Source organism: Xenopus tropicalis, chromosome 1 (genome assembly GCF_000004195.4).
Source record: "Xenopus tropicalis strain Nigerian chromosome 1, UCB_Xtro_10.0, whole genome shotgun sequence".
In the NCBI taxonomy this organism is placed as follows: domain Eukaryota; kingdom Metazoa; phylum Chordata; class Amphibia; order Anura; family Pipidae; genus Xenopus; species Xenopus tropicalis.
In genome coordinates this window covers 15,630,805-15,658,641 of record NC_030677.2, presented here as the reverse complement: position 1 = coordinate 15,658,641, position 27,837 = coordinate 15,630,805, and the positions used below count along the sequence as shown (strand labels likewise).

The 27,837-nt window shown below is 46.0% G+C and overlaps 1 protein-coding gene across 1 annotated transcript; it reads left to right on the top strand.

Moving 5' to 3' along the window:
- The first annotated feature begins 2,312 nt into the window (after positions 1-2,312).
- On the top strand, positions 2,313-27,365 carry LOC101732075 (disintegrin and metalloproteinase domain-containing protein 12). Its single transcript, XM_031895273.1, has 14 exons — positions 2,313-2,428; positions 11,732-11,838; positions 15,552-15,628; positions 17,543-17,621; positions 19,698-19,774; positions 21,798-21,963; positions 22,728-22,781; positions 23,528-23,599; positions 23,754-23,923; positions 24,073-24,157; positions 24,241-24,377; positions 24,484-24,589; positions 25,586-25,631; positions 25,723-27,365. The coding sequence occupies exons 1-14, from the start codon at positions 2,362-2,364 to the stop codon at positions 25,818-25,820; spliced, it is 1,341 nt and encodes a 446-aa protein (XP_031751133.1). The 5' UTR covers positions 2,313-2,361; the 3' UTR covers positions 25,821-27,365.
- Positions 27,366-27,837: the final 472 nt, after the last annotated feature.

Sequence of the window (27,837 nt, the reverse complement as noted above, 5' to 3'; positions counted from 1 at the left end):
ATGTTAACTGTTATGTCTTTTGTACCCCTCTATTCTGTAAAGCGCTGCACAAATTGATGGCGCTATATAAATAATAATAATAATAATAATGAACAGCTTACAAAATCCTTCTGCTGACATTCAAAGCCCTTCACTCCTCTGCTCCTCACTACATTTCTTCACTGGTCTCCCTGCTCCTCACTACATTCCCTCACTGGTCTCCCTGCTCCTCACTACATTCCCTCACTGGTCTCCCTGCTCCTCACTACATTCCCTCACTGGTCTCCCTACATGTTCCTGGTCGTCTCCTCCCCTCCTCTCAGAGCCCCTATCTTTTTACACCATCCACACCCACTGCGCTCTCTCGTCTTAAACCTTTCTATCTCGCTGCTCCTTACCTCTGGAACTCCATCCCTGAATCCCTCCGTAGGGAAAACTCACCCACTCTCTTTAAGAAAAAGCTCAGACTGTACCTTCTGGAGCACTAAAACATTATTTTGCCCAGTCCTGCGCTTAAGGGCAAATGCCCAGACCTGGTGCCTCTTACCTTCCGCTTTGTGCCTGTATGTTACCCAACCACTTAGATTGTAAGCTCTACGGGGCAGGGACCTCCGTCCTACTGTGTCTCATACCACATGGCACTTATATATATACATATATATATTTATTGTATTTATTTATTATATCACCCTTGTGGCGCTTTATAAATAAAGTTATACATACATACATACAGGGGGCGCTCCAGCTGAAAAACTTGCCTCAGAAAGCAGTGACCCACAGCTTACCAGGGGCAATAAAAAGTCACAAGAAAATCTTTGCGGGTCCTTGCCAACCACTCTGCCCTGTGCCTGCTCACTGGATTTTTTTACAGCTGGCTGGGAAATTGGGAGTGGAAGGGGCTGGGGAAGGCGAACCAGAGAGCAGACCCCGCAATGGTCCAATTCCATCTATGGGTCTTGGTAATAACATAATTGCTGTAATATGTAGGGGGGGGGGAGTGAATATATAAACTAAAAGAAACCTCTCCCATCCTTAAGCCTCATGTTCTATTATTTCAATTTTGGTTTCCTGTAAAATACTCCCCTGATGAGCCTCCAATAAACATGAACTCATAGCCTTGGGCACCACGTTGTGGTTAGGGCATCTCACAAGCATATAGAGAGAAACAACAGGGAACGGGGCTCCCATTAGTACGGGTTCTTGAATTCACTTAATAGCAAGTTTCAGGTTTCAAAGAGTTCAGCAAAACATTTCTTAGGAAAACAGATATGACAGAGAAGAGTGGGGCTGCAGGGCTGGATAAGGTTCTACGTGGGAGGAATGGACCATGGACTATATATGGGGGGGGGGGATCCCCATCCTTTTTGACATGTGAGCCACATTCAAATGTAAAAAGAGCTGAGGAGCTACACAAGCAGGAAAAAGTTCTGGGGTGCCAAATAAGGGCTGTGATTGGCTATTGGGAAGCTCAATGTAGACTGGCAACATACAGGAGGCTCTGTTTGATAGCACATCTGGTTTTTATGCAACCAAAAAAAGCCAGAAATTCAAAAAGAAGCACCTCCATTAATGCCACTGGGTGCAACATCCAAGGGGTTGATGAGCAACATATTGCCCCCAGCCACCGGTTGGGGATCACAGATATATGGGGTATTGGGTTCAATTCCACCCTACAGTCTCCGTAGCTTTTGTTTTGCCTTCCAAGTGCCAAGATTTCAAAGCAAGCGGCCCAGAATTTACCCAAATGAGTGGGGATTGGGGTGTGGCTGTGCATGGCCTGGGCAAGGAATTAAGGGCCATTTTATTCTGGATTAACCTGTTTTATAAACGGCCAGAGACTGGCAATATATACTGTATTTAATAAATATAATGTTAATATCTAAAATATCAGGATTGGGGGAGGCTCATTGCCTGCAGCCGACGCTTCTTCGGAACAGCCACAGGTGCCGCATTTCCTTAGAATAAGCTTTTTATTCCATTATATCACATTCTCCTAAATATGAGTGATACACTAGAGATTTCCAGATAACCCAATATTTACACAGGTAAGAATTGTAAAGGCCCCAATCACATGCTATCTTACTCAAACAGCCGCCGGCGTGCCCCTATACATATGCCTTTCCCTCCACCCCCTTATTGTAATACCTGCATATGTATAAAGAATGGCTTCAGTGTTCTGTGAGCAGCAAAGGGTTAAGGCTTTGGCTCCCTGAAGTTGCCGCAGGCCCTGCAGCTACGATCATTCAGCCTAGTAACTGCCCAGGGACTGTGCACTGCTCTTTATTACCTGTCATTACCTGTCCCCTCCTCTCCCCAGTGTCAGAAAAAGTTAAGCGCAGAGCTGAGCACCAGTCTCTTTCCCTCTCTGAGCTTCCCTGTAACATGATGGGTATCTACCCTGGTGTGTGCCTCATTGGCATCCTGCTACAGATGTACCCCAGTGACCAAGGTAAGGACATTGCTTTTTCTATATGTAACCCTTGTATGGAGCTGCTGTATGAGTGGCAATATACAGCAGCTGTTCTGCAGTTTCAAGGGCAACCAAAGGCTGTAATTAATGTAATTTTTATTTCTATTAATCTGACGGATTAGGGATGCTATGTTGCTTCCCATGGCCAATTACTTTGCCCCATTTTAGCCACCCTTTCAGCTGTCAGGGACATAAACACATTATGTTTAAAAAAGGAAGTATACAAATTGGCACAATGTATTGTGCGGTTTCTTTTTTTTACCCAAAATGCATTTATTTTGCCCAGGATTTCAGCATCTTTGCATGTGCTGAAAAGATACTGCTTTAAAAGAAAGTGTGAGTTTATTTGCCCAAAATGCTCCACCACAGGCGACACCACTCAGAGTCAGGGGCACTGCACATGCTCAGTGGCCTCCGGGCTGCTGTTGAGAAGCTGAGCTTAGGAGTCATCAGAAATCAGCAAAACATTAGCAGAAAGTTAGGGTACATTTTTAACGAAAGCTGGTGATATAGGAACCCCCTTACCTGGCACCCCACCCATCCACATCCCCATCTGCCTGCCCACCCATGTCCCCAGCTCCCCACTCACAAACAGGAGAGCAGCTGAGAAGGGGAGATTTCTTTACAACTACAGAAGGGTCTGCTTCCTCCCTAGTTACACCAGTGGGGCCCCTCTGTATATTAGCCAGCAGAAGTAACTGTAACCAACAGAACACTGATTCTTCAGGGTACAGGTATGGGACCTGTTATCTAGAATGCTAGGGACCTGGGGTTTTCCAGATAAGGGATCTTTCCATAATTTGGATCTCCATAACTTGTCTGCTAAAAATCATTCAAATATTGAATAAACCCAATAGGATTGTTTTGCCTCCAATAAGGATTTAATTATATTGTAGGTGGGATCAAGTACAGGTACTGTTTTATTATTACAGAGAAAAGGGAATCATTTAACCATTAAATAAACCCAATAGGGCTGTTCTGCCCCCAATAAGGGGTAATTATATCTTAGTTGGGATCAAGTACAGGTACTGTTTTATTATTACAGAGAAAAGGGAATCATTTAACCATTTAATAAACCCAATAGGGCTGTTCTGCCCCAATAAGGGGTAATTATATCTTAGTTGGGATCAAGTACAGGTACTGTTTTATTATTACAGAGAAAAGGGAATCATTTAACCATGAAATAAACCCAATAGGGCTGTTCTGCCCCCAATAAGGGGTAATTATATCTTAGTTGGGATCAAGTACAGGTACTGTTTTATTATTACAGAGAAAAGGGAATCATTTAACCATTAAATAAACCCAATAGGGCTGTTCTGCCCCCAATAAGGGGTAATTATATCTTAGTTGGGATCAAGTACAGGTACTGTTTTATTATTACAGAGAAAAGGGAATCATTTAACCATGAAATAAACCCAATAGGGCTGTTCTGCCCCCAATAAGGGGTAATTATATCTTAGTTGGGATCAAGTACAGGTACTGTTTTATTATTACAGAGAAAAGGGAATCATTTAACCATGAAATAAACCCAATAGGGCTGTTCTGCCCCAATAAGGGGTAATTATATCTTAGTTGGGATCAAGTACAGGTACTGTTTTATTATTACAGAGAAAAGGGAATCATTTAACCATGAAATAAACCCAATAGGGCTGTTCTGCCCCCAATAAGGGGTAATTATATCTTAGTTGGGATCAAGTACAGGTACTGTTTTATTATTACAGAGAAAAGGGAATCATTTAACCATTAAATAAACCCAATAGGGCTGTTCTGCCCCCAATAAGGGGTAATTATATCTTAGTTGGGATCAAGTACAGGTACTGTTTTATTATTACAGAGAAAAGGGAATCATTTAACCATGAAATAAACTCAATAGGGCTGTTCTGCCCCCAGTAAGGGGTAATTATATCTTAAGGTGCCCATACACTATAAGATCCGCTCGCTTGGCGATGTCGCCAAGTGAGCGGATCTTAACCCGATATCCCCACCTACGGGTGGGCGATATCAGGTAGCAAGTAACTTGAAAAAAAAATAATCCGATCATTTGGCCCTGGGGCCAAACGATCGGATTACATTTGTGGTTATGGGGCAGTCGGTTCGGGGACCACATCAACGAGCTGATGCGGGCCCCGATCCGACCGGATTCTCTAACCTGGCCGATCGAGATCTGGCCAATTTCAGGCCAGATATCGGTCGGCCAGTCCGCTCTGTTCTGCCCCTACACGGGCCGATTAGCTGCCGAATCGGTCCAAGGGACCCATATCAGCAGCTATAATCGGCCCGTGTATGGGGACCTTAAATTGGGATCAAGTACAGGTACTGTTTTATTATTACAGAGAAAAGGGAATCATTTAACCATTAAATAAACCCAATAGGGCTGTTCTGCCCCAATAAGGGGTAATTATATCTTAGTTGGGATCAAGTACAGGTACTGTTTTATTATTACAGAGAAAAGGGAATCATTTAACCATTAAATAAACCCAATAGGGCTGTTCTGCCCCAATAAGGGGTAATTATTCCTTAGTTGGGATCAAGTACAGGTACTGTTTTATTATTACAGAGAAAAGGGAATCATTTAACCATGAAATAAACCCAATAGGGCTGTTCTGCCCCAATAAGGGGTAATTATATCTTAGTTGGGATCAAGTACAGGTACTGTTTTATTATTACAGAGAAAAGGGAATCATTTAACCATTAAATAAACCCAATAGGGCTGTTCTGCCCCCAATAAGGGGTAATTATATCTTAGTTGGGATCAAGTACAGGTACTGTTTTATTATTACAGAGAAAAGGGAATCATTTAACAATTAAATAAACCCAATAGGACTGTTCTGCCCCCAATAAGGGGTAATTATATCCAGGGCTGTGGAGTCGGAGTCGAGGAGTCGGAGGCAATTTTGGGTACCTGGAGTCGGAGTCAGCAAAAAATGAACCGACTCCGACTCCTACTAAATTTAAATGGGAATAAAAAAAAAAAATAAAGCAAGTTTAAATGTCCCAATTCACAAACAGTCATAATTAATTACTTCTCTGCTATAAGAATAAAGCCCAATGCACACAGTGCATAAACGAACACATTGAGTGACCATGAAGCTTTTCATTGACTGTATGCTTCACAAAATGGGACGTAACGCACAGTTACGGTGCGGCAGCTCCACTGCGTTGTGTTCCTCTGTTACAGGGAACCCAGTGCCCACTGGGAACCCAGACTAACTCTCACTGATAACTAATTAAGTAAAAAAAATTTGCAGGACTAGAAATACTTGTATACGTGAAGGGAATGGATAGTCAATAGTTTAAGACTGAAGCTTTAAAACTTTTGAAAAACTGCTGTAATTCAGCTGTAATGTTAGCTTAAACTTTAAACATGACTATGGGATTCTAGGGAAATCATTAGGAGTAGGAGTATAGATAAAATTGTCTATCAGTTTATTATCAGTTCAGTCGTGTTTTAAGTGCCCCTTCCCCTTCCTGGGTGTATAAAATACATTAGCTTATTAAAAACAGAGGAGTCGGAGTCGGAAGTATCAGAAACTGAGGAGTCGGAGAATTTATCTACCGAATCCACAGCCCTGATTATATCTTAGTTGGGATCAAGTACAGGTACTGTTTTATTATTACAGAGAAAAGGGAATCATTTAACCATGAAATAAACCCAATAGGGCTGTTCTGCCCCCAATAAGGGGTAATTATATCTTAGTTGGGATCAAGTACAGGTACTGTTTTATTATTACAGAGAAAAGGGAATCATTTAACCATTAAATAAACCCAATAGGGCTGTTCTGCCCCAATAAGGGGTAATTATATCTTAGTTGGGATCTAGTACAGGTACTGTTTTATTATTACAGAGAAAAGGGAATCATTTAACCATGAAATAAACCCAATAGGACTGTTCTGCCCCCAATAAGGGGTAATTATATCTTAGTTGGGATCAAGTACAGGTACTGTTTTATTATTACAGAGAAAAGGGAATCATTTAACCATTAAATAAACCCAATAGGGCTGTTCTGCCCCAATAAGGGGTAATTATATCTTAGTTGGGATCAAGTACAGGTACTGTTTTATTATTACAGAGAAAAGGGAATCATTTAACCATTAAATAAACCCAATAGGGCTGTTCTGCCCCAATAAGGGGTAATTATATCTTAGTTGGGATCAAGTACAGGTACTGTTTTATTATTACAGAGAAAAGGGAATCATTTAACCATTAAATAAACCCAATAGGGCTGTTCTGCCCCCAATAAGGGGTAATTATATCTTAGTTGGGATCAAGTACAGGTACTGTTTTATTATTACAGAGAAAAGGGAATCATTTAACCATTAAATAAACCCAATAGGGCTGTTCTGCCCCAATAAGGGGTAATTATATCTTAGTTGGGATCAAGTACAGGTACTGTTTTATTATTACAGAGAAAAGGGAATCATTTAACCATTAAATAAACCCAATAGGGCTGTTCTGCCCCCAATAAGGGGTAATTATATCTTAGTTGGGATCAAGTACAGGTACTGTTTTATTATTACAGAGAAAAAGGAAATTATTTTTAAAACTTAGAATTACTTGCTTATAATGGAGTCTATGGGAGATGGCCTTTCTGTAATTCGGAACTTTCTGGATAACGGGTTTCTGGATAAGGGATCCCGTACCTGTACTTATATATTGCACCCAAGGGTCTCAGTTTGCAGACACCTTACACCTATAGGGATTATTTGCTGAGCTCTAGTTCCCCTTTAACTGTTCTATCCATTCGTTATATCCATTTATCCAGCACCTGAATATAAATGAATTCTTGGCAGCAACTTGCATATTTTATAGGAAAATGATATTCTACCCCCTATGGCTACAGCGGCTTATTTATCATAACTACCCCTGGGCTTCATTTTGTGCCGTTACAGTGTAGCTGTGAATTATATATATATAAATGCACACAGAGCCATTCATTCTGAGGGGGTACGGGTGCCGGGGGGTACCTATATGGTACAGTGTGTGAGTGGTACCCATGCTTTAAAGGGACATTTCAAATTCCAAACTTTATTTTTCGGTTCATTCTGTTTTCACTTTCTGTTAATTTTTTTCTTTGCCATTTTTTTTATATTATTAATGACACAACAGCGCTGTTGGCAATGATTGCCCTAACGTTGGGCCACACAATACACATATGAGCGCGGGTATTTGTTTTGTCTGTAACCCTCTTGCCCTGAAATCTGCATTATTTATAGATTTAGATGTTTCTGCTTTTAATTAATCTTGCCAATAAATTACAAACTTGTCTTCTGTAAGTGGGGGGCCCATTAGTAAGGAACACCCACCCCCAGCACATTTATAAATGGCTTCTTCTGCTCCTTGGCCTCTAGCCCAGGACAAATCCTGCCCCCCAACTGCAGCTTTGGGATAGGAATCATTGTGAGCAGAGTACAGATGTTTTCTCTTCATTTATAGCAGCTCAGGGGAGGATATTAGCAGCAGCAGCACTGTGAGAAATGATAATGTGCCGTCATCTAAACAATGCTAAATATTCTGCCCCCCTGCCCCAAGCGTCTTCCTCTAAGTAAAACATGCAACTTGCACGTTTCCATTGAAACTTTACTGTATTTACTTCTTAGATAGCATTATGGAGTAGGTGAGTCAGTAGATCAATAAATAGCAGTTCTACAGCCAAGTTCTGAGTAATAATAATATTATTGTACATTCCTGTGTGCCCAGCACTACGTAATGCTCAGTATGTGGTCCCTGGAATGGGGTCTAAAGCTAAATGGCTGATACCCCTGGGTACCCCTGGAACTATAGCAGGGTGACTGTTACCCCAATGTTTCTATATATCTGTAACCTTGTTATGGGCTAAGGGGGCCCAGCCTGAAGGCCAGTTAGGGGGGGATTTGGGGTGAGTGCTTATTTGTGCCCTGGGTACCCCTGGAACTATAGCAGGGTGACTGTTACCCCAATGTTTCTATATATCTGTAACCTTGTTATGGGCTAAGGGGGCCCAGCCTGAAGGCCAGTTAGGGGGGGATTTGGGGTGAGTGCTTATTTGTGCCTTGGGTACCCCTGGAACTATAGCAGGGTGACTGTTAACCCAATGTTTCTATATATCTGTAACCTTGTTATGGGCTAAGGGGGCCCAGCCTGAAGGCCAGTTAGGGGGGGGATTTGGGGTGAGTGCTTATTTGTGCCTTGGGTACCCCTGGAACTATAGCAGGGTGACTGTTACCCCAATGTTTCTATATATCTGTAACCTTGTTATGGGCTAAGGGGGCCCAGCCTGAAGGCCAGTTAGGGGGGGATTTGGGGTGAGTGCTTATTTGTGCCCTGGGTACCCCTGGAACTATAGCAGGGGGACTGTTACCCCAATGTTTCTATATATTTGTAACCTTGTTATGGGCTAAGGGGGCCCAGCCTGAAGGCCAGTTAGGGGGGGATTTGGGGTAAGTGCTTATTTGTGCCCTGGGTACCCCTGGAACTATAGCGGGGTGACTGTTACCCCAATGTTTCTATATATCTGTAACCTTGTTATGGGCTAAGGGGGCCCAGCCTGAAGGCCAGTTAGGGGGGGATTTGGGGTGAGTGCTTATTTGTGCCCTGGGTACCCCTGGAACTATAGCAGGGTGATTGTTACCCCAATGTTTCTATATATATATATATATTTGTGTGATCCTTAACACTTTTACTGGCAGTCTGACCTTATTGTTCTGGCCCATCGTATGTGACATGAGAATCCTCAGGCTGTAGTGCTTATGTTCTGACCTCAGTCAGACCAGATATAATTTTATTGCTTTGCCCACTTCCAGCTAAATTGTTCCTTAGAACCCTTTATAACAGGGATGCGGAATTTTTATTCTGCAGAAGGCAATAAAACTCAGTAGGGGCAGATTTTAATTTATGAGCAACTGAATAGAAATGTTAATAGACTTCTTAGGAAGCCAATATGCTTGCCAAGTACATCACGTTTAATAGACACGAAAGTGTGATGTTTTTTTTTATATTTAGATGTCCCTGTAACACTAGTACACTCCCCTAACAGATCTGGGGCGGGCACTATTATGGGTATTGTTGTAACTCTGTGATAACACTGTAAACCAGTGACCAGGAGATTGGCAATGTATTTGCTAGTCACGGTCACAATTGCCATGACTGATGCCAGCGGCACGTGGGCTTCCCAGAGAACAGGGACTGGCCCCCCGTGACACAAACACCTGTAAGCCGTAGGCATAGGAGAGAGCACGGAAAGCTTTTTTTTTTCAGATCCTCTGCGATTACACAAACAGTACCCAAGTTCCCTCCATGTCTATCTGCTCATTAACCATAAATGTATTCCCTTGACATTATGACAAGATAGAGACAGTAGGGCAAGATAGAGACAGTAGGGCAAGATAGAGACAGTAGGACAAGATGGAGACAGTAGGGCAAGATAGAGACAGTAGGGCAAGATAGAGACAGTAGGGCAAGATAGAGACAGTAGGACAAGATGGAGACAGTAGGGCAAGATAGAGACAGTAGGGCAAGATAGAGACAGTAGGGCAAGATAGAGACAGTAGGGCAAGATGGAGACAGTAGGACAAGATGGAGACAGTAGGGCAAGATGGAGACAATAGGGCAAGATAGAGACAGTAGGGCAAGATAGAGACAGTAGGGCAAGATGGAGACAGTAGGGCAAGCTAGAGACAGTAGGGTAAGATAAAGACAGTAGGGTAAGATAGAGACAGTAGGGTAAGATAGAGACAGTAGGGCAAGATAGAGACAGCAGGGCAAGATAAAGACAGTAGGGTAAGATAGAGACAGTAGGGTAAGATAGAGACAGTAGGGCAAGATAGAGACAGTAGGGCAAGATAGAGACAGTAGGGCAAGATAGAGACAGTAGGGTAAGATAGAGACAGTAGGGCAAGATAGAGACAGTAGGGCAAGATGGAGACAGTAGGGCAAGATAGAGACAGTAGGGCAAGATAGAGACAGTAGGGCAAGATAGAGACAGTAGGGTAAGATAGAGACAGTAGGGTAAGATAGAGACAGTAGGGCAAGATAGAGACAGTAGGGCAAGATAGAGACAGTAGGGCAAGATACATCTTTTCAGCTTTCAAATGGGGGTCACTGCCAATTGTTACAATTTTGTTATTATTGTTACTTTCAATTCCTTATCTTTCCATTCAGGCCCTCTCCTATTCATATTCCCTTCTCTCATTCAAACCACTGCCTGGTTGCTAAGGTAAGCATGACCCAAACAACCAGGTAGCTGCTGAAATACCAAACTGGGGAGCTGAGGAACAAAAGGCTAAATAACTGAAAAACCATAAAATAAAATATGACATTTTATTGTAAATTGTTTCAGAATATCAATGTCTAGAGCTGGAGCTTTCCAAAAAGATTAACCCAGCCATTGCTGGGCAAAAGCTCAATTCCCAACCCTGGTTTAGTAGCGACGCCCCAAACATTGCGTGCTAGGGGCTCATTTCTGTAGTCCCCATTACCCCGCCCAGGCATTCCTGCCCCAGATTTGTAGCGCTGGGGCTAAAACTTAAATAAAAAAAGCTTTAAACTAATAGATTTCCACTCTCACAACTCTCCCAATCCCTCTCATGTTTGAAGTTTGGATTTGTCAGTTTAATGGGGTGTTTACATATTTTGGCACTTAAGTGAGTGTCTGTGTTTTCTTCCTATGAATAGGGTTGTGTTAAAGGGGAAGGTAAAAACTAAGTACAGCCATAAGCACTCACAGAAACGCAGAACTGAGTCCTCTATCAAAAGAAACACAGGATTCTTAGGGTATCTGACGTCCTCTCTTAGAAATACCCTTCATTCCAGGGGCCAGAGTCTGCGCAGCTCTCCCCTCTGCAGCTCCCCCCACCCTCACAAATGCTAAAGACTCCCCCCTTATGAATGTGTGATCTCAGCTATAATGGCTGCAAGCAGGAAGCTACAATGGCAGCTGCTATCTTAAGCAAACAGAGAAAGCTTCCAGGGCTGTTTACTCGGGTATGGTAATGCTTTCTGCAGAATTAATACAGTGTTCTAGTTGGCACTAAAGTGGGAATCTATTGCCAGTAAAATGCCAAAATGAATTTCCTTCTTCTTTAAAGGGGAAGTTCACTGTGCATGTAGTCTTTATTATTCAGTGTTATAATAATGGAATGAAATGCTTAATTGGAGGGGCTTGAATGAAAAGAAAAGCAATAAGGAAGCTTATGACACACGGTGCATTATTCATACTGAGCCCCCATTTACTGGAGAGGGGAGAGCGAGCGCCTTAATTGTTCATCCTAAAGTCCCAAACTAATTTCTTCTTCTGCTTCTCCCAGCTGTTCCCTGCCGTATGTCACGGAGACAGTCCCCAGCACCCTATACCATCTCCACCCTGCACAGGATCAGGGGGGGGCCTGAACTACTACATGGAAGTGCTCACCAGGTACATAGAATGTACAATACATTTCCCATTAGATGGAACATAGCAGCCTTACTGTGCCAACCTACAGCATAGACCTGCCCTATAGCAGCGATACTGTGCGATAATGTTTGCTGGGGGTCAACTTAGCGGGGTGTCTCAGTGAGGCAGAAGAGGCACAGGACACAGGGGTGGGTTAAGGGGGTGTCTCAGTGAGGCAGAGGGGCACAGGACACAGGGGTGGGTTAAGGGGGGTGTCTCAGTGAGGCAGAAGGGGCACAGGACACAGGGGTGGGTTAAGGGGGTGTCCCAGTGAGGCAGAGGGGGCACAGGACACAGGGGTGGGTTAAGGGGGTGTCTCAGTGAGGCAGAAGAGGCACAGGACACAGGGGTGGGTTAAGGGGGTGTCTCAGTGAGGCAGAAGGGGCACAGGACACAGGGGTGGGTTAAGGGGGTGTCTCAGTGAGGCAGAAGGGGCACAGGACACAGGGGTGGGTTAAGGGGGTGTCTCAGTGAGGCAGAAGGGGCACAGGACATCAGTGAGGCAGAGGGCACAGGACACAGGGGTGGGTTAAGGGGGTGTCTCAGTGAGGCAGAGGGGCACAGGACACAGGGGTGGGTTAAGGGGGTGTCTCAGTGAGGCAGAAGGGGCACAGACACAGGGGGGTTAAGGGGGTGTCTCAGTGAGGCAGAAGGGCACAGGACACAGGGTGGGTTAAGGGGGTGTCTCAGTGAGGCAGAAGGGGCACAGGACACAGGGGTGGGGTTAAGGGGTGTCTCAGTGAGGCAGAAGGGGCACAGGACACAGGGGTGGGAAAGGGGGTGTCTCAGTGAGGCAGAAGGGGCACAGGACACAGGGGTGGGTTAAGGGGGTGTCTCAGTGAGGCAGAAGGGGCACAGGACACAGGGGTGGGTTAAGGGGGTGTCCCAGTGAGGCAGAGGGGGCACAGGACACAGGGGTGGGTTAAGGGGGTGTCTCAGTGAGGCAGAAGGGGCACAGGACACAGGGATGGGTTAAGGGGGTGTCTCAGTGAGGCAGAGGGGCACAGGACACAGGGGTGGGTTAAGGGGGTGTCTCAGTGAGGCAGAAGGGGCACAGGACACAGGGGTGGGTTAAGGGGGTGTCTCAGTGAGGCAGAAGGGGCACAGGACACAGGGGTGGGTTAAGGGGGTGTCCCAGTGAGGCAGAGGGGGCACAGGACACAGGGGTGGGTTAAGGGGGTGTCTCAGTGAGGCAGAAGAGGCACAGGACACAGGGGTGGGTTAAGGGGGTGTCTCAGTGAGGCAGAGGGGGCACAGGACACAGGGGTGGGTTAAGGGGGTGTCTCAGTGAGGCAGAAGGGGCACAGGACACAGGGGTGGGTTAAGGGGGTGTCTCAGTGAGGCAGAGGGGGCACAGGACACAGGGGTGGGTTAAGGGGGGTGTCTCAGTGAGGCAGAAGGGGCACAGGACACAGGGGTGGGTTAAGGGGGTGTCTCAGTGAGGCAGAGGGGCACAGGACACAGGGATGGGTTAAGGGGGTGTCTCAGTGAGGCAGAAGGGGCACAGGACACACGGGGTGGGTTAAGGGGGGTGTCTCAGTGAGGCAGAGGGGCACAGGACAAGCAGGGTGGGTTTTAAGGGGGTGTCCCAGTGAAGGCAGAAGGGGCACAGGACACTAGGGGTGGGTTAGGGTGTGCTCAGTGAGGGCAGAAGGGGCAGGCAGGACCAGGGGTGGGGTTTTAAGGGGTGTCTGCAGTGAGGCAGAAGGGGCACAGGACAACAGGGGTGGGTTAAGGGGTGTCTCAGTGAGGCAGAAGAGGCACAGGACACAGGGGTGGGTTAAAGGGGGTGTCTCAGTGAGGGCAGAAGGGGCAACAGGACACAGGGGTGGGTTAAAGGGGGTGTCTCAGTGAGGCAGAAGGGGGCACAGGACACAGGGGTGGGTTAAGGGGGTGTCTCAGTGAGGCAGAAGAGGCACAGGACACAGGGGTGGGTTAAGGGGGGTTGTCTCAGTGAGGCAGAAGGGGCACAGGACACAGGGGTGGGTTAAGGGGTGTCTCAGTGAGGCAGAAGGGGCACAGGACACAGGGGTGGGTTAAGGGGGGTGTTCTCAGTGAGGCAGAAGGGGCACAGGACACGGGGTGGGTTAAGGGGGTGTCTCAGTGAGGCAGAGGGGGCACAGGAACAGGGGTGGGTTAAGGGGGTGTCCCAGTGAGGAGAGGGGGCACAGGACACAGGGTGGGTTAGGGGGTGTCTCAGTGAGGCAGAAGAGGCACAGACACGGGGTGGGTTAAGGGGGGTGTCTCAGTGAGGCAGAAGAGGCACAGGACACAGGGGTGGGTTAAGGGGGTGTCTCAGTGAGGCAGATGGGGCACAGGACACAGGGGTGGGTTAAGGGGGTGTCTCAGTGAGGCAGAGGGGCACAGGACACAGGGGTGGGTTAAGGGGTGTCTCAGTGAGGCAGAGGGGCACAGGACACAGGGGTGGGTTAAGGGGTGTCTCAGTGAGGCAGATGGGGCACAGGACACAGGGGTGGGTTAAGGGGGGTGTCTCAGTGAGGCAGAAGAGGCACAGGACACAGGGGTGGGTTAAGGGGGTGTCTCAGTGAGGCAGATGGGGCACAGGACACAGGGGTGGGTTAAGGGGGGTGTCTCAGTGAGGCAGAGGGGGACAGGACACAGGGGTGGGTTAAGGGGGTGTCTCAGTGAGGCAGAAGAGGCACAGGACACAGGGGTGGGTTAAGGGGGTGTCTCAGTGAGGCAGATGGGGCACAGGACACAGGGGTGGGTTAAGGGGGTGTCTCAGTGAGGCAGAGGGGGACAGGACACAGGGGTGGGTTAAGGGGGTGTCTCAGTGAGGCAGAGGGGCACAGGACACAGGGGTGGGTTAAGGGGGGTGTCTCAGTGAGGCAGAAGGGGCACAGGACACAGGGGTGGGTTAAGGGGGTGTCCCAGTGAGGCAGAGGGGGCACAGGACACAGGGGTGGGTTAAGGGGGGTGTCTCAGTGAGGCAGAAGAGGCACAGGACACAGGGGTGGGTTAAGGGGGTGTCTCAGTGAGGCAGATGGGGCACAGGACACAGGGGTGGGTTAAGGGGGGTGTCTCAGTGAGGCAGAGGGGGACAGGACACAGGGGTGGGTTAAGGGGGTGTCTCAGTGAGGAAGAGGGGGCACAGGACACAGGGGTGGGTTAAGGGGGTGTCTCAGTGAGGCAGAAGGGGGCAAAGGACACAGGGGTGGGTTAAGGGGGTGTCTCAGTGAGGCAGAAGGGGCACAGGACACAGGGGTGGGTTAAGGGGGTGTCTCAGTGAGGCAGAGGGGGCACAGGACACAGGGGTGGGTTAAGAGGGGGGTCTCAGTGAGGCAGAGGGGGCACAGGACACAGGGGTGGGTTAAGAGGGGGGTCTCAGTGAGGCAGAAAGAGCATAGGACACACAGGTGGGTTAATAGGGGCATCTCAGTGAGGCATAAGGGGCACAGGACACACAGGTGACTATCTATACCTACTGTGCCACACACTCTATCACTTCTATACTTCACCCTAAGTGCTGTGAGTGTTGGCAGCTGTTCAATAGAGAATAAAACTCTATATAAATATATATACTCTGCACACTCCTGATACTTCCAAATCACAACTCCCCCCATCAGCTGAAGCACGCTGGGAGTTACAGTTCAGTGAGACCCCCACTGCAATAACAATGCTAACTTACTAACAATGCTAAATTTGAGTATTAATGGAAACTTGCCTTTTCCCAGGCCAAGTTTGAAAACAAGCTTCAGTTCTCGATCAGAATGAAAGGGAAGGATCACGTTCTCACACTCCACAAGGCGCAGTGAGTACCCACACATGTATCTTATTTTCCTAATTTCTGTTATTTCATTATTCTCTGGTAGGATTAAAGGGCAACTATAATGGTCTCTTTTATTCTACTGAGCCTGCCTTTTTATATGTGCCTAAGCTGCACAGCCCTCCTGTTATGTTACTATCCCATTACAAGCAGCTGCTAAGGGGCAGGGGGTAGCAACCCAGAGAGAGCGGTCTGATGGCATTGCTAGGGGCATTATCACCCACAAGGGATTCACAAATAAAAGGCCCGGGCCCTCCTATAGCCGACAGGGAGATATACAGAGAGACAACAGGTGGGTATATTAAGCCAGGGCAGAACAAACAAAACCACTAACTGCTACAATACATATCAATCTCTGCGGTTTAGAAATGATAAAGGAGATAGACAAGTTATGTAATATCCCTGCAAGCCCACCTGGTTAGCTGCAAGTCATTCCACAAAGGCCCATGATGAGTTGTTTTACCTGAGGGCTCGAGAGAATGTGTAGAATTCTTTAACTGCATAAGAAAACACTGAAAATATGGGTCACCTGGGTGATTAAGAAAAGCAGATGTGAGCGGAAAATGATGCGGATTTTGTAAGAGGAAATCCCCATTATACATTACATTATATACATTATAGACATTATATACCAGCCCGAGGGTCTCGCCTACATACGGATGATTTTATTTGCTTCTATACATAAGGGATAATGTACCCCCTACTGTAAATGATAAGGATATTAGCAGTCACTGAGGGGTTCTGTGCCCCCCATATAAAGGCACAAGGCTGCAGGCTGAGTTATACAGGGAACTCTGAGTATCACTCATGTATTATAAGGGATAATGTACCCCCTACTGTAAATGATAAGGATATTAGCAGTCACTGAGGGGTTCTGTGCCCCCCATATAAAGGCACAAGGCTGCAGGCTGAGTTATACAGGGAACTCTGAGTATCACTCATGTATTATAAGGGATAATGTACCCCCTACTGTAAATGATAAGGATATTAGCAGTCACTGAGGGGTTCTGTGCCCATATAAAGGCACAAGGCTGCAGGCTGAGTTATACAGGGAACTCTGAGTATCACTCATGTATTATAAGGGATAATGTACCCCCTACTGTAAATGATAAGGATATTAGCAGTCACTGAGGGGTTCTGTGCCCCCCATATAAAGGCACAAGGCTGCAGGCTGAGTTATACAGGGAACTCTGAGTATCACTCATGTATTATAAGGGATAATGTACCCCCTACTGTAAATGATAAGGATATTAGCAGTCACTGAGGGGTTCTGTGCCCCCCATATAAAGGCACAAGGCTGCAGGCTGAGTTATACAGGGAACTCTGAGTATCACTCATGTATTATAAGGGATAATGTACCCCCTACTGTAAATGATAAGGATATTAGCAGTCACTGAGGGGTTCTGTGCCCATATAAAGGCACAAGGCTGCAGGCTGAGTTATACAGGGAACTCTGAGTATCACTCATGTATTATAAGGGATAATGTACCCCCTACTGTAAATGATAAGGATTTAAGAAGAGGACTAAAAAGAATATATTTGTAGATATGTGTTTGCCTTTCTTTCATCTCCCTCCAGTTTGAAAAACTCACAGTCCGGTTGCTTTAGTCAATCACAAAACCAGATTGCATATAGACAGTGAACCTAGAACATTAGTACCATTTTGTCCTAGGATCCAGAATACTTAGTGGGGCTGTCTGATAGTATTACGTTTAGCATCCCCTTTAAATAACCTGAATTGCCCCCCGGGCGCACGTTGGCTGTGGATTATTCCTAGGAAGCCAGAATTGCATATGGCGGTTTTGTAACTTTACCCGAGGGGATGTGAGAATTCTTTAGAATTCTTTATAAATCCATCATTTTGCCATTTGTGACAAATTAATGCTGCTTCTGTTTCAGTGATCTACTGGCAGGGAATTTTTCGGCGTCCCATTATGAAGCAGATGGACGACTGGTGACAGAATCACTGGGACATCAGGTAGGTACTTTCCCTGCAATACCAGCCTTACACACCCAACTTTTTCTTTTTTTGCTCCCATAGCCCTCCTAGTGTGTTATACTCCCTTTATATAAACTGCTGCCAAGCTCAGTGCCAGCCTACTGGCCACTATATACACAGGTCACAGATGTTAGTGGCCCAGAGTCTATTACAGAGCTGCTGTACCTAGGAGCGCATACAGCACCTCATACAAAAGGAAATGTCACAGAAGACTTTAGATACACGTTGGTATATAAGAGTCTCAAGGACAAGTAAAGGAACAGTTCAGTGTAAAAATGAAACTGGGTAAAATAGACAGACTGTGCAAAATAAAAAATATTATCCAGAAACCTCTGAAATACTGAAGACCCATCTCCCATAGACCCCATTTTAATCAAATAATTCAGAATTTTAAAACTGATTTCCTTTTTCTCTGTAATAATAAAACAGTAGCTGTACTTGATCCCAACTAAGATATAATTACCCCTTATTGGGGCAGAACAGCCCTATTGGGTTTATTTCATGGTTAAATGATTCCCTTTTCTCTGTAATAATAAAACAGTACCTGTACTTGATCCCAACTAAGATATAATTACCCCTTATTGGGGGCAGAACAGCCCTATTGGGTTTATTTAATGGTTAAATGATTCCCTTTTCTCTGTAATAATAAAACAGTACCTGTACTTGATCCCAACTAAGATATAATTACCCCTTATTGGGGGCAGAACAGCCCTATTGGGTTTATTTCATGGTTAAATGATTCCCTTTTCCCTGTAATAATAAAACAGTACCTGTACTTGATCCCAACTAAGATATAATTACCCCTTATTGGGGCAGAACAGCCCTATTGGGTTTATTTAATGGTTAAATGATTCCCTTTTCTCTGTAATAATAAAACAGTACCTGTACTTGATCCCAACTAAGATATAATTACCCCTTATTGGGGGCAGAACAGCCCTATTGGGTTTATTTAATGGTTAAATGATTCCCTTTTCTCTGTAATAATAAAACAGTACCTGTACTTGATCCCAACTAAGATATAATTACCCCTTATTGGGGGCAGAACAGCCCTATTGGGTTTATTTAATGGTTAAATGATTCCCTTTTCTCTGTAATAATAAAACAGTACCTGTACTTGATCCCAACTAAGATATAATTACCCCTTATTGGGGCAGAACAGCCCTATTGGGTTTATTTAATGGTTAAATGATTCCCTTTTCTCTGTAATAATAAAACAGTACCTGTACTTGATCCCAACTAAGATATAATTACCCCTTATTGGGGGCAGAACAATCCTATTGGGTTTAATTACTGTTTTATTGATTTTTTAGTAGACTTAAGGTATGGAGATCCAAGTTACGGAAATACCCCTTATCCGGAATACCCTTGGTCCCGAGCATTCTGGATAACGGGTCCTATACCTGTAATATATTAGTTGGGCAAAAATGTAATCTATAAAGGCTGGAGTGAGTGGATGTCTAACATAATAGCCAGAACTCTACTTCCTACTTTCAGCTCTCTAACCTCTTAGTTAGTCTGTGACTTGAGGGGGGCCCCATGGGACATAACTGCTCAGTTAGTTTGTGAGCCCGCAGGTCAGATTCAAATGCAAATGAACTGAGCAGTTATGTCCCATGGGGCCCCCCCCTCAAGTCACTGATTGATTACTGACTGCTAACAGCTTAGAGAGCTGTAAAGGAGTGAGTAGTGTCCTGGCTATTATGTTAGACATCTGCCCACTCCAGCCTTTATAGATTACATTTTTGCCTAACTAACTATATTGAAAACATTTTTTATTTTGCGTAGGCTGTCTATTATATCCAGTTTCACTGAACTGTTCCTTGAGATTCTTATATACAAACGTGTATCGATTTATTGGCCACGGGGCTTCCCAGAGGGGGATATCACTTGCCAGCAGCTGTGAGGGGGGCCCGGGATCCTACAGGGGCATTCCAGGCAAGCCGGGGCAGGCAGGCTAAATATAAAGGCAGCTTTGGGCTAGCTTTGGGGGGAGCCCTGTTCCACAGAATTCTACCCCTCCTGCGTTCCTTGACCCCCCTGTGCCTCTGTTCCCAGGAGCACTGCTGCTATACGGGCTCAGTGGATGGACTGGTGGAGTCCCTGGTCTCGCTGTGTACCTGCCCCAGCCTCAGGTGAGCTTCACTTTGGATGGGGGGGCTGCAGGGCTCGGGGCACAAGGGATGAAGCATTAAGGGGCAGATACATTAAGCGCTTGTGCTGTTCCCATAAGAACACGTAGGCTTCATGGCTTCCAGGAGGAAGGAGGCCTGGATGTGCCCTAAGCAGGGGATAAATATGGGCAACCCTATGCCCCCTGGGGCTTCTTCCTTCTACCTATAGGAAGGGGCCCTCCTGGTGTTTCTGCATACTTAGTGCACACAAGGATACCTCAATCTCTATCTATCATTCTCCCTAAAAGCAGTGCACCCATACCTCCCTTACTCTATATATAAACGTGCCCATGTACCACGGGCAGGGCCTTTAGTCTCTCCGGAATCACTGCCATTGACAGTAACGTTAATAACATTGGAGACAAAGATCACCGGTGATCCTTCAGATGTTTGCTAACCATTCAAACCTAAGTGCTGATTGGTTGCCCAAATATACCTTGGGTCCATGTACTGTTAGCAACTCGGCTTTGGATCTAGCCAAACCTCCCGCTTATGGCAGGGATACCAAGTTTATTGTACCCTACTCTACATTTTCAGCCACAATTCCAATGATATAAAGAAAATACTTTAAAGTGCCCAATAACTTCCTTGGCATCTTCTGGGGCAGTCTGGTTATTCGGGCACTTTGGTACCAGGTTGATCCATATGTGCTACAGCTCATCATACTCAGAGGTATTAATGTGGGGTAGATTCTACATGGGGACCAGATCGGTGGCTTTTGTCAATGAATTTAATTCATTTATTGTGAAAATAAAGCGTTACATTTCCTTTTTGTGCCCCTGCCACCAACGCAAGGCAGGGGGATTGGGTAACCGTAACTAGGTCACCCCCTTTGTCTGGTCTGGGATAGCAGCTCTCATTTCAGCCTCCAATTTCTAAACAGTTTTCCAAAGAATGATATTCTAGCAGCATCTGTGTCTATATGTTCCACGGGGCCCCGGGGCCCTGAAAGCAGGTGCTGGAAATGCAGTGTAACTGAAAGCTCAACAAAGCGATAAAGTTATCTCACAAGTACCCCATTTTTATTTGTCCCAATAATAGCTGTAATCGTGCTGGTTACTGCCACTATTCCATTGGTCTTGTGTGTTCTGCCCCGTCATGATCTGCCCTGCTACTGCAGTGAGTGGGGGCAAGTGAGGGAGCAGAAGGGGGGTCAGTGGGTGAGTAAGGGGGTGGCGATCATGAGCGGGCAGGAGGTAAGGGGGTACTTGCCTTGGGAACCAGTAACTCCTCACCTGGCTGCAGTGGGGGTGATAAGGTTGGAGAGGGGGCATGGAAGACTGTGCCCAAGAGATAACAAATACCTAGAAATGGGTTTATTTCCCCTTTAAGTACAGAACAAAGCTAAAAGTAAGCCGACCCCATGTGGGCAGTAACAGAAGCCTTTGGGAGTTTTGGGTGATGTACATATTAATTGTAACGGTCATTGTTCCTGAATAAACTCCCATGCACAAAGGGGTTGGGATCAGCGGCCCAATGGGCTATGCAATATGTTATTTATTCCCTGACAAACAAGGTCTTATTGGGTGTGTGGGGGGTACATTCTGACTGACCCACTAAAGATCAGCAATCTCCCATAAGTTATTGTCTCTGGGGCACGGGTCTAAAATTATCCAGGATCGCTCCTAAAATTTCCATTTCCTTTCCCTAGAGGCTGAACCCCCCCCCACATTCTGACTGGTATCGTCCTTATTGGGGCTCGTCAGTGCAATGCAGGGTTTTCCAATGCCCATATGTAGAGCCAGGGAGGGCAAGAGCTGTAAGATAATATAGAGAATAGCGCCATCTAGTGAGTATTTTGCATTATTAAAAAATAAATCAACCAAGGATACAACCAGCCATAAAGATAATGAGCAGAAAGGTCAGTTGAGGAATCCGCTTGCACACAGTTTTATTCCTATCTCTGTACTGCAGGCAGCCGCCTTGTATAGTGAGAGGCAAATGAACAGCCCCACCCCAGCTTCATATTCCTTTGTTTTTGCAGTGGGTACATCACTCTGAGAGAGGAAATTTACAGCTTTGATGCCCTGAGACCAGCCGAGCCTGAGGAGAACACAACCATAAAGCTGCACTATCACCCTATACATCCAGCTATGGGTGCAGCACCCAGGCGCTCCCGCCGCTCCCCCCAGTATTCCCATTTAGCGGAGGTAAGGTGAATCCTTGTTGATCGCACTTACTGTTACATACACCTCCCCCTTGTGACTGTGAGCACCAGTTATTACCCTGGTCAGGGGTAGCGCCAGGGCTCCCTGTGCCAATAGGAGCAGCAGCGCTCAGTTCTGAAGGAAGGCAGGAAGGGCTGATTGGTGCAGGGCGCATATAATACAAAAGCACAAAGAGCTCATTTTGATGCACCATGACCCCAGTAGAAACAGTAAAAATACTTTGCTTTTGCTTGCTTAACCCCCACATACTATTGCCCACCATCTCTCTCCCTCCAGCTGCACCCCATTCTCCATACTGTTCCCCTTAACGCTTTCTCTATTTCCATATTTCTCTTTTGAGCCCTTTCACACAACTTCAGCTGAACCCCTTTCAATCCCTTATCCAGATGAGCCCCATCTACGCCTCTCCAGCTCCGCTCCCTCTATCCTGTTCTAGTTGAGTCCTTACCAGTATCCCCTTGCACCCTACTGAGCCCTTATATCCCTTTCCAAGCTCATTCTATTATCTCTGTCTAAGCCCCCCACTATCTGATTCCAGCTGAACCCCTATCTGTCCTTCTCCAGCTGGACCCTCTCCATTCCTCTCTAGCTGAGCCTCCCCAGTCTCAATGCTCAGTGATAGGGTTTAGAAGGAACAATCTGCTGCCGAGGTTGCCCAATTAAGCTGTATTGACCCCGAATCTGTATGACTATTAGCCCAGTTGTATCTCGCAGTACAATGGACTGACCTATTCCTTTCCTATAAGGGCGCTAGAGAGCCGTACAAGATTGAGCTGTTTTTGGTGGCAGATAAAGAAGAGGTAAGTGGTTTGCAGTGAGTATAATGGGTGTAATCCCCCTATTCCCCCCATTTATCAGCAGTGACGCCTTCTGTATTAGAGCCTGACATTATTTGGGTTAGGTTGAGACTTGCTACTCTTGGGTATTCATCTCCTTATATAAATAAAATATATAAATCTGCACCAATACCATAATTAAAAAATAGTATCTTTATTACAATACATTAAAATAGACCCCATGTACACAGCCTTTGGTACATGAGGTCTATTTTAATGTATTGTAACAAAGATACTATTTTTTAATTATGTTATTGGTGCAGATTTATATATTTCTTGTAATTATTTCCCTCTTTGGCCACTAGAGGGTTCAGTTCACACCTTGCTTAGTTTTGTTTGGTACTTTTTAATAGTGATTATTCTTTGTTTTGGCCTTTGAAAAGAATTGATGTATTCATCTCCTTATGCCATGGGGCATTCACCTCTGGAAATCCGCCATATCACTTTTTTTAATATACTGACACCCCCAATCCCGCCATCACCATGACTCCCACATTCCCCATATGTTTGTACTTAGCACCGTACCAACCAGAATAAGGGCACCCAAGATTCCTGTAATGGGATAAAGTTCTTTATAACATCTACCCTGCCCCATTGGGTTCCATTAGGAACTCTGAGATAGGTGGGCTTCTAGATCAATAAGAACTTCCTGATCCCCCAGCAATAAAGCTGATTGGTTGAGAGGTTTCACCACTCCCTTTTCCCCTCAGTTCCAGCGGCACGGAGAGAGCGTGGAGAGAACCAGGCACCACCTCATGGCTGTAGCCTATCACCTCAATCAGGTAGGAGTCCCAACTCTTCTGCATCCAGTGGCCCCTCCCAGTTATACCCAACGTTGTCCGGTAATAAGAATAATTTTATTAGAGATCTTTACATTTCCCAATAGGCGGCACCGTTACTGGACAATAAAACATCTATTTCGTGTTTTCTTTGCAGATCTTTTTGGATATAGACTTCCAGATCTTTCTGGTGGGGATTGAGATTTGGAGTGAGGAGAATAAAGTGAATATTTCTGACGCGGCAGATTCATCGCTCCTGCGGTTCCTGGAGTGGCGGGAGCAGGTTCTGCTTCCCAGGATGCACCACGACAACGTTCAGCTTATTAGGTAGCGCTCTTTGCTGTGCTCTCGTTGCTTATTAAAGGGCAAGTTCACTTGCATGATCCTCTGCGCCTCCTGCACCTGGGCTGCTCTCTTTCCCCTGGTCAGGCAGGAACCTTACGTGGTTGTTCTTATTCTTTGTCTGTATCTCACAGCGGGGTGCGCTTCAAGAACCACATCCTCGGGGAAGCCTTTCTGGCCCAAATGTGCTCAGAGTCCCATAGCGGTGGGGTTATCAGGGTAAGGTTCTGTATATATGCATTTATACTTGCGTATTGCTTACACCTGTTTGGCTGATACAGATCATTGATGTTTCTCTGCAGGACACAGGGATCAGCCCCAAAGAGTTGGCCAAGTACATTGCCCACGAGATTGGGCACAACCTGGGCATGAAGCACGATACGGAAAATTGCTATTGCCCAGTGGGGCCAGGGAGGTGCCTTCTTTCAAAGCGGAATTGGTAAGCCATAGGCGCATCATTCTGACCAACCATGGTGTTTGTGTGGCTTTTCTCCTATTTGATTGGCTAGTTCTGCCTCCATGCTAATGAGCTGCCCCGCCCCTAGGTACGACATCCACCCAGTGTTTAGCGAGTGCAGCCGCCACTCCCTCACCAGGTTCCTCGAGGAGAAGAACATCACCTGCTTAATGAACCCACCCCACACATATATCGTAAGTACCACTGAGGGGGGGGTACTAAGGGCTACATTTTACATATTTACTTACCATATGTGCAATTCAGATACAATTGCCATGTGGTGTTTGTGATGGGGAGATGCGCCTGATGCAATTGCAGCCAATTTTTGTTATGGGTCACTACACATGGGCACAGTTTGACCCAGGTCAGAGTGTTAGCTCCATACAGGTTCGGACTGGGCCGCCGGGACACCGGGTGGGCCAGACCCGACCCTTGCGGCGCTCCACCTGCCCGACCGCTCCTGCCCTGGCGCGTTAACTTTACGCGCACGGTGGGAGGACGTCGGGTGGGGGGTCCTGCGAGGGGGGTAACGGGCGCGGGCACCTGCAGGGCCCCTGGGGCGGGTGCCTGGTTAAAAATGTGGATATTATCAGCCTGTCATTTTACTACACACTTTCAAGGGGAAGTTAAGCCCATGCTTGTTTTCTATTTCACACATTTTCAAGGGGAAGTTAAGCCCATGCTTGTTTTCTATTTCACACATTTTCAAGTGAAACTTAAACACATTTTTGTTTTCCAAGAATGAGCTCCAATGCTCCTAAAATGGCTGCTGGAGCCATTTCTGCTTGGGAAAAATAAAGAGGATTCATGGAAACGAATGTCCATTTGAATTTCCTGACTTCACAAATTCGAGTTTTCAATTCGAGTTTTTATTTTATACCATGTCGAGTTTATACGACTGTCAAGGCCAGGAACAAATACATTTTAGTAAATCAGCCCATTAATTTGTCCTTACCAGCAGTCAATATGGGGCTAAGGAAAGGCTTGTGTCCTTACTCGCCCATCCTGAACACAAGGCAACGCCAAAGTCCCAACCAACATGGTGGGCCCCAGTAGCGGCAGGGCATTCAGAGTACTAGGAGCTATGGAGAAGGAAAGGTGCACCATGGGCAAAAACCATGCATTTGTGCCAGTTGTGCCAGTACATGTATGTGTTTATTACATGTGATTTTATCACCTTGTGTTGCCAGGAAGAATCTCCCCCGGGCGTTGATCAGCACGAGGTTCTTGAAACTGGTAAGATCTTGCTTTTGGGGTTGGGGGCAGCTGTATATTTCCCAGTATTACTGATATCTGTAGCTTTGCTTCATTTCTCTTTGTGTCTCAGTTGGAAAAGTCTCCATTTTCCTGTGTTCTCTGATCATCCTGCCGATCTTCCTAATCATCTGGAGAAGGGCGTCAGGCAAACCCCCCCAGGCCGTGTAAGTGGGGGGGCGATAGGAAAACTGCAGGAAGAGTTTCTCGCGGGATGGATAACTGGGTGCCATGCCCCCCACTGGCGCTGATCCAGAACATTGTAGGTGCCTCTTTCTATGGGTGGGTTGGGTCACAGCACTGGCAGTGAATGGCTGCCCTTTCCTTTTGTTGGTGAGCCCAATACTGGTTGCGTCGAAGGACCTTCCTGTCCTAGAAGGACTCACCGCGGAAGCCTCTTAAAGAGAGAATGAGAGAAATGTGCTGCACCCTAAGGCCAAGTGAACTAAGGAACAATGTGAGGTGGTGTCACCAGTGGCCTAATGAGCCAATACGCCAGGCAGAACAGTGGACTGGACGTGCAACATAAATTAATAAAGAATTTTGCACTTTAATGATGGAAGCCAATGGCTGCTCCTAGGCTTTGGCATATATCCCAGAGGGACGCAGTTTACTAAGATGTGAATGTGATAGACTATTCCACCTCACCGATCATCCATGAGACTTTTAGCTTGTACCCACCCAGACGTTATCAATGGTACAGTCCTATTTGGTGAGTGAAGCTGATCTGGTGGAGCTGAGCGTGCCCAAAGCAGGCCAATGAGGCTACTAAGGAACATATTGGAATATATGGAAATATTTAATGACAAAAGCACATCTTCTGAGCCTAGAGGATAGGAGATTTCACTATCAGCATAGGAAGAGTTTTGGGTTTATAATATGTATAGTTTAATGAGAGGTATGAAGAGTGATTTATTGGTTGGGTTCAAACACGGGCCTTTCTGACATAAGTGGCATACATAAGATGATAACTGGTTGCTAGGCATAAGAAATATGATTTGTAAAAGAAATATAATGGTAGAACCCAGGGGCTGCCCAATGCCCAGGGATCAGTTCTGATACCCCCACTGTACATTGCCCTGTCTAGAAATCTCAGTGCCACTTGCACAGGTGCCACCCCTCTCCTGGGGTCACATATGGCTACTCCTGGCATCCCATAATAAGTCTGTGACAACTCATAGAGGTCCCTTCACTGGTTCCATGTAATGTGATTGTCATGCAGTGGGCCTACAGACTTCCCAGTCACGCTCCCTAGCCTTAGCTAACCTTGGCTTCTCCGTTCTACAGTCACCCGTAACCCAATGAGCTGACACTCTAAATCCCCTACTGATACAGAAGTAAGGCTGGGGTGCCATAGGGCCCATCACAGGCATGAGCACCACACCACTGTTAAAAAGCACAAAAAATATAATGACCAGTTTTAAAAAATACTATAGTTGGCCTCATACGAACGATTAATATCAAGGTTAATCCACTTCAGGCCAGAGAGGCTTGTTTGTTCTAAGAAGAGAATTGTTCTCCCAAATATAAATGTGCCCCAGCCCATTAATACTACCTGCCACTAACGTCTACCTCTAACTGCCACTAGGCGGCGCCATTCCATGTTCACATATTTGTCTGATCCTATTGTCCTAAAAAGCATTACTTTTTTTAACAAATTGCTGAATAAAGGCAAAATGTACCTGTGAATGTAAATAGAAAATGAAAAGGCCTCTCTCTGTGCATAGAACATTAACCGGCGATGAATTGAGTCATTGGGGGGGGGCTCTAACACTAAGCTGCCCCCTTTCTTCCTTCAGTTTTTTTCTAGGGGAAAACTGGGGATTGGGAAACAAACACAGCAAAATGTGTTTGCATAGGGAATACTGCTATGGGCTAGAACCAACCTGTAGCCAATCAGTATTTCAGTATCCACAGAATTAGAGCAAGAAGCCAATCAGAGTAATGAGCATAATTCATAGTAGAAAGCCAGCCAATGAGATCTCCCTGGTACTTTCTTTGTCCTGATTGTACAGAAGCATGAAGCTGCCATGTTGTTTGGGCCATCATGGCTGCAGTTCATTCCCTGGCCATGAGAGGGAGTAGCTGTCACATCACAATGCTTTTTCTGTGAGAATCACCGGCACTGAATTGCAACTCACATAGTCAAAAAGAGGGACCAAAAAAACCAACGCTTCCAACAAAAAGC

What these genes read in the sequence shown, in the direction of transcription:
- LOC101732075 (XM_031895273.1), top strand. Translation starts at nt 2,362, where the DNA reads ATGATGGGTATCTACCCTGGTGTGTGCCTCATTGGCATCCTGCTACAG. An exon ending in CTCACACTCCACAAGGCGCA is followed by an intron (nt 15,629 to 17,542) that starts GTGAGTACCCAC and finishes CTTCTGTTTCAG; the next exon opens with TGATCTACTGGCAGGGAATT. An exon ending in GCACGAGGTTCTTGAAACTG is followed by an intron (nt 25,632 to 25,722) that starts GTAAGATCTTGC and finishes TTTGTGTCTCAG; the next exon opens with TTGGAAAAGTCTCCATTTTC.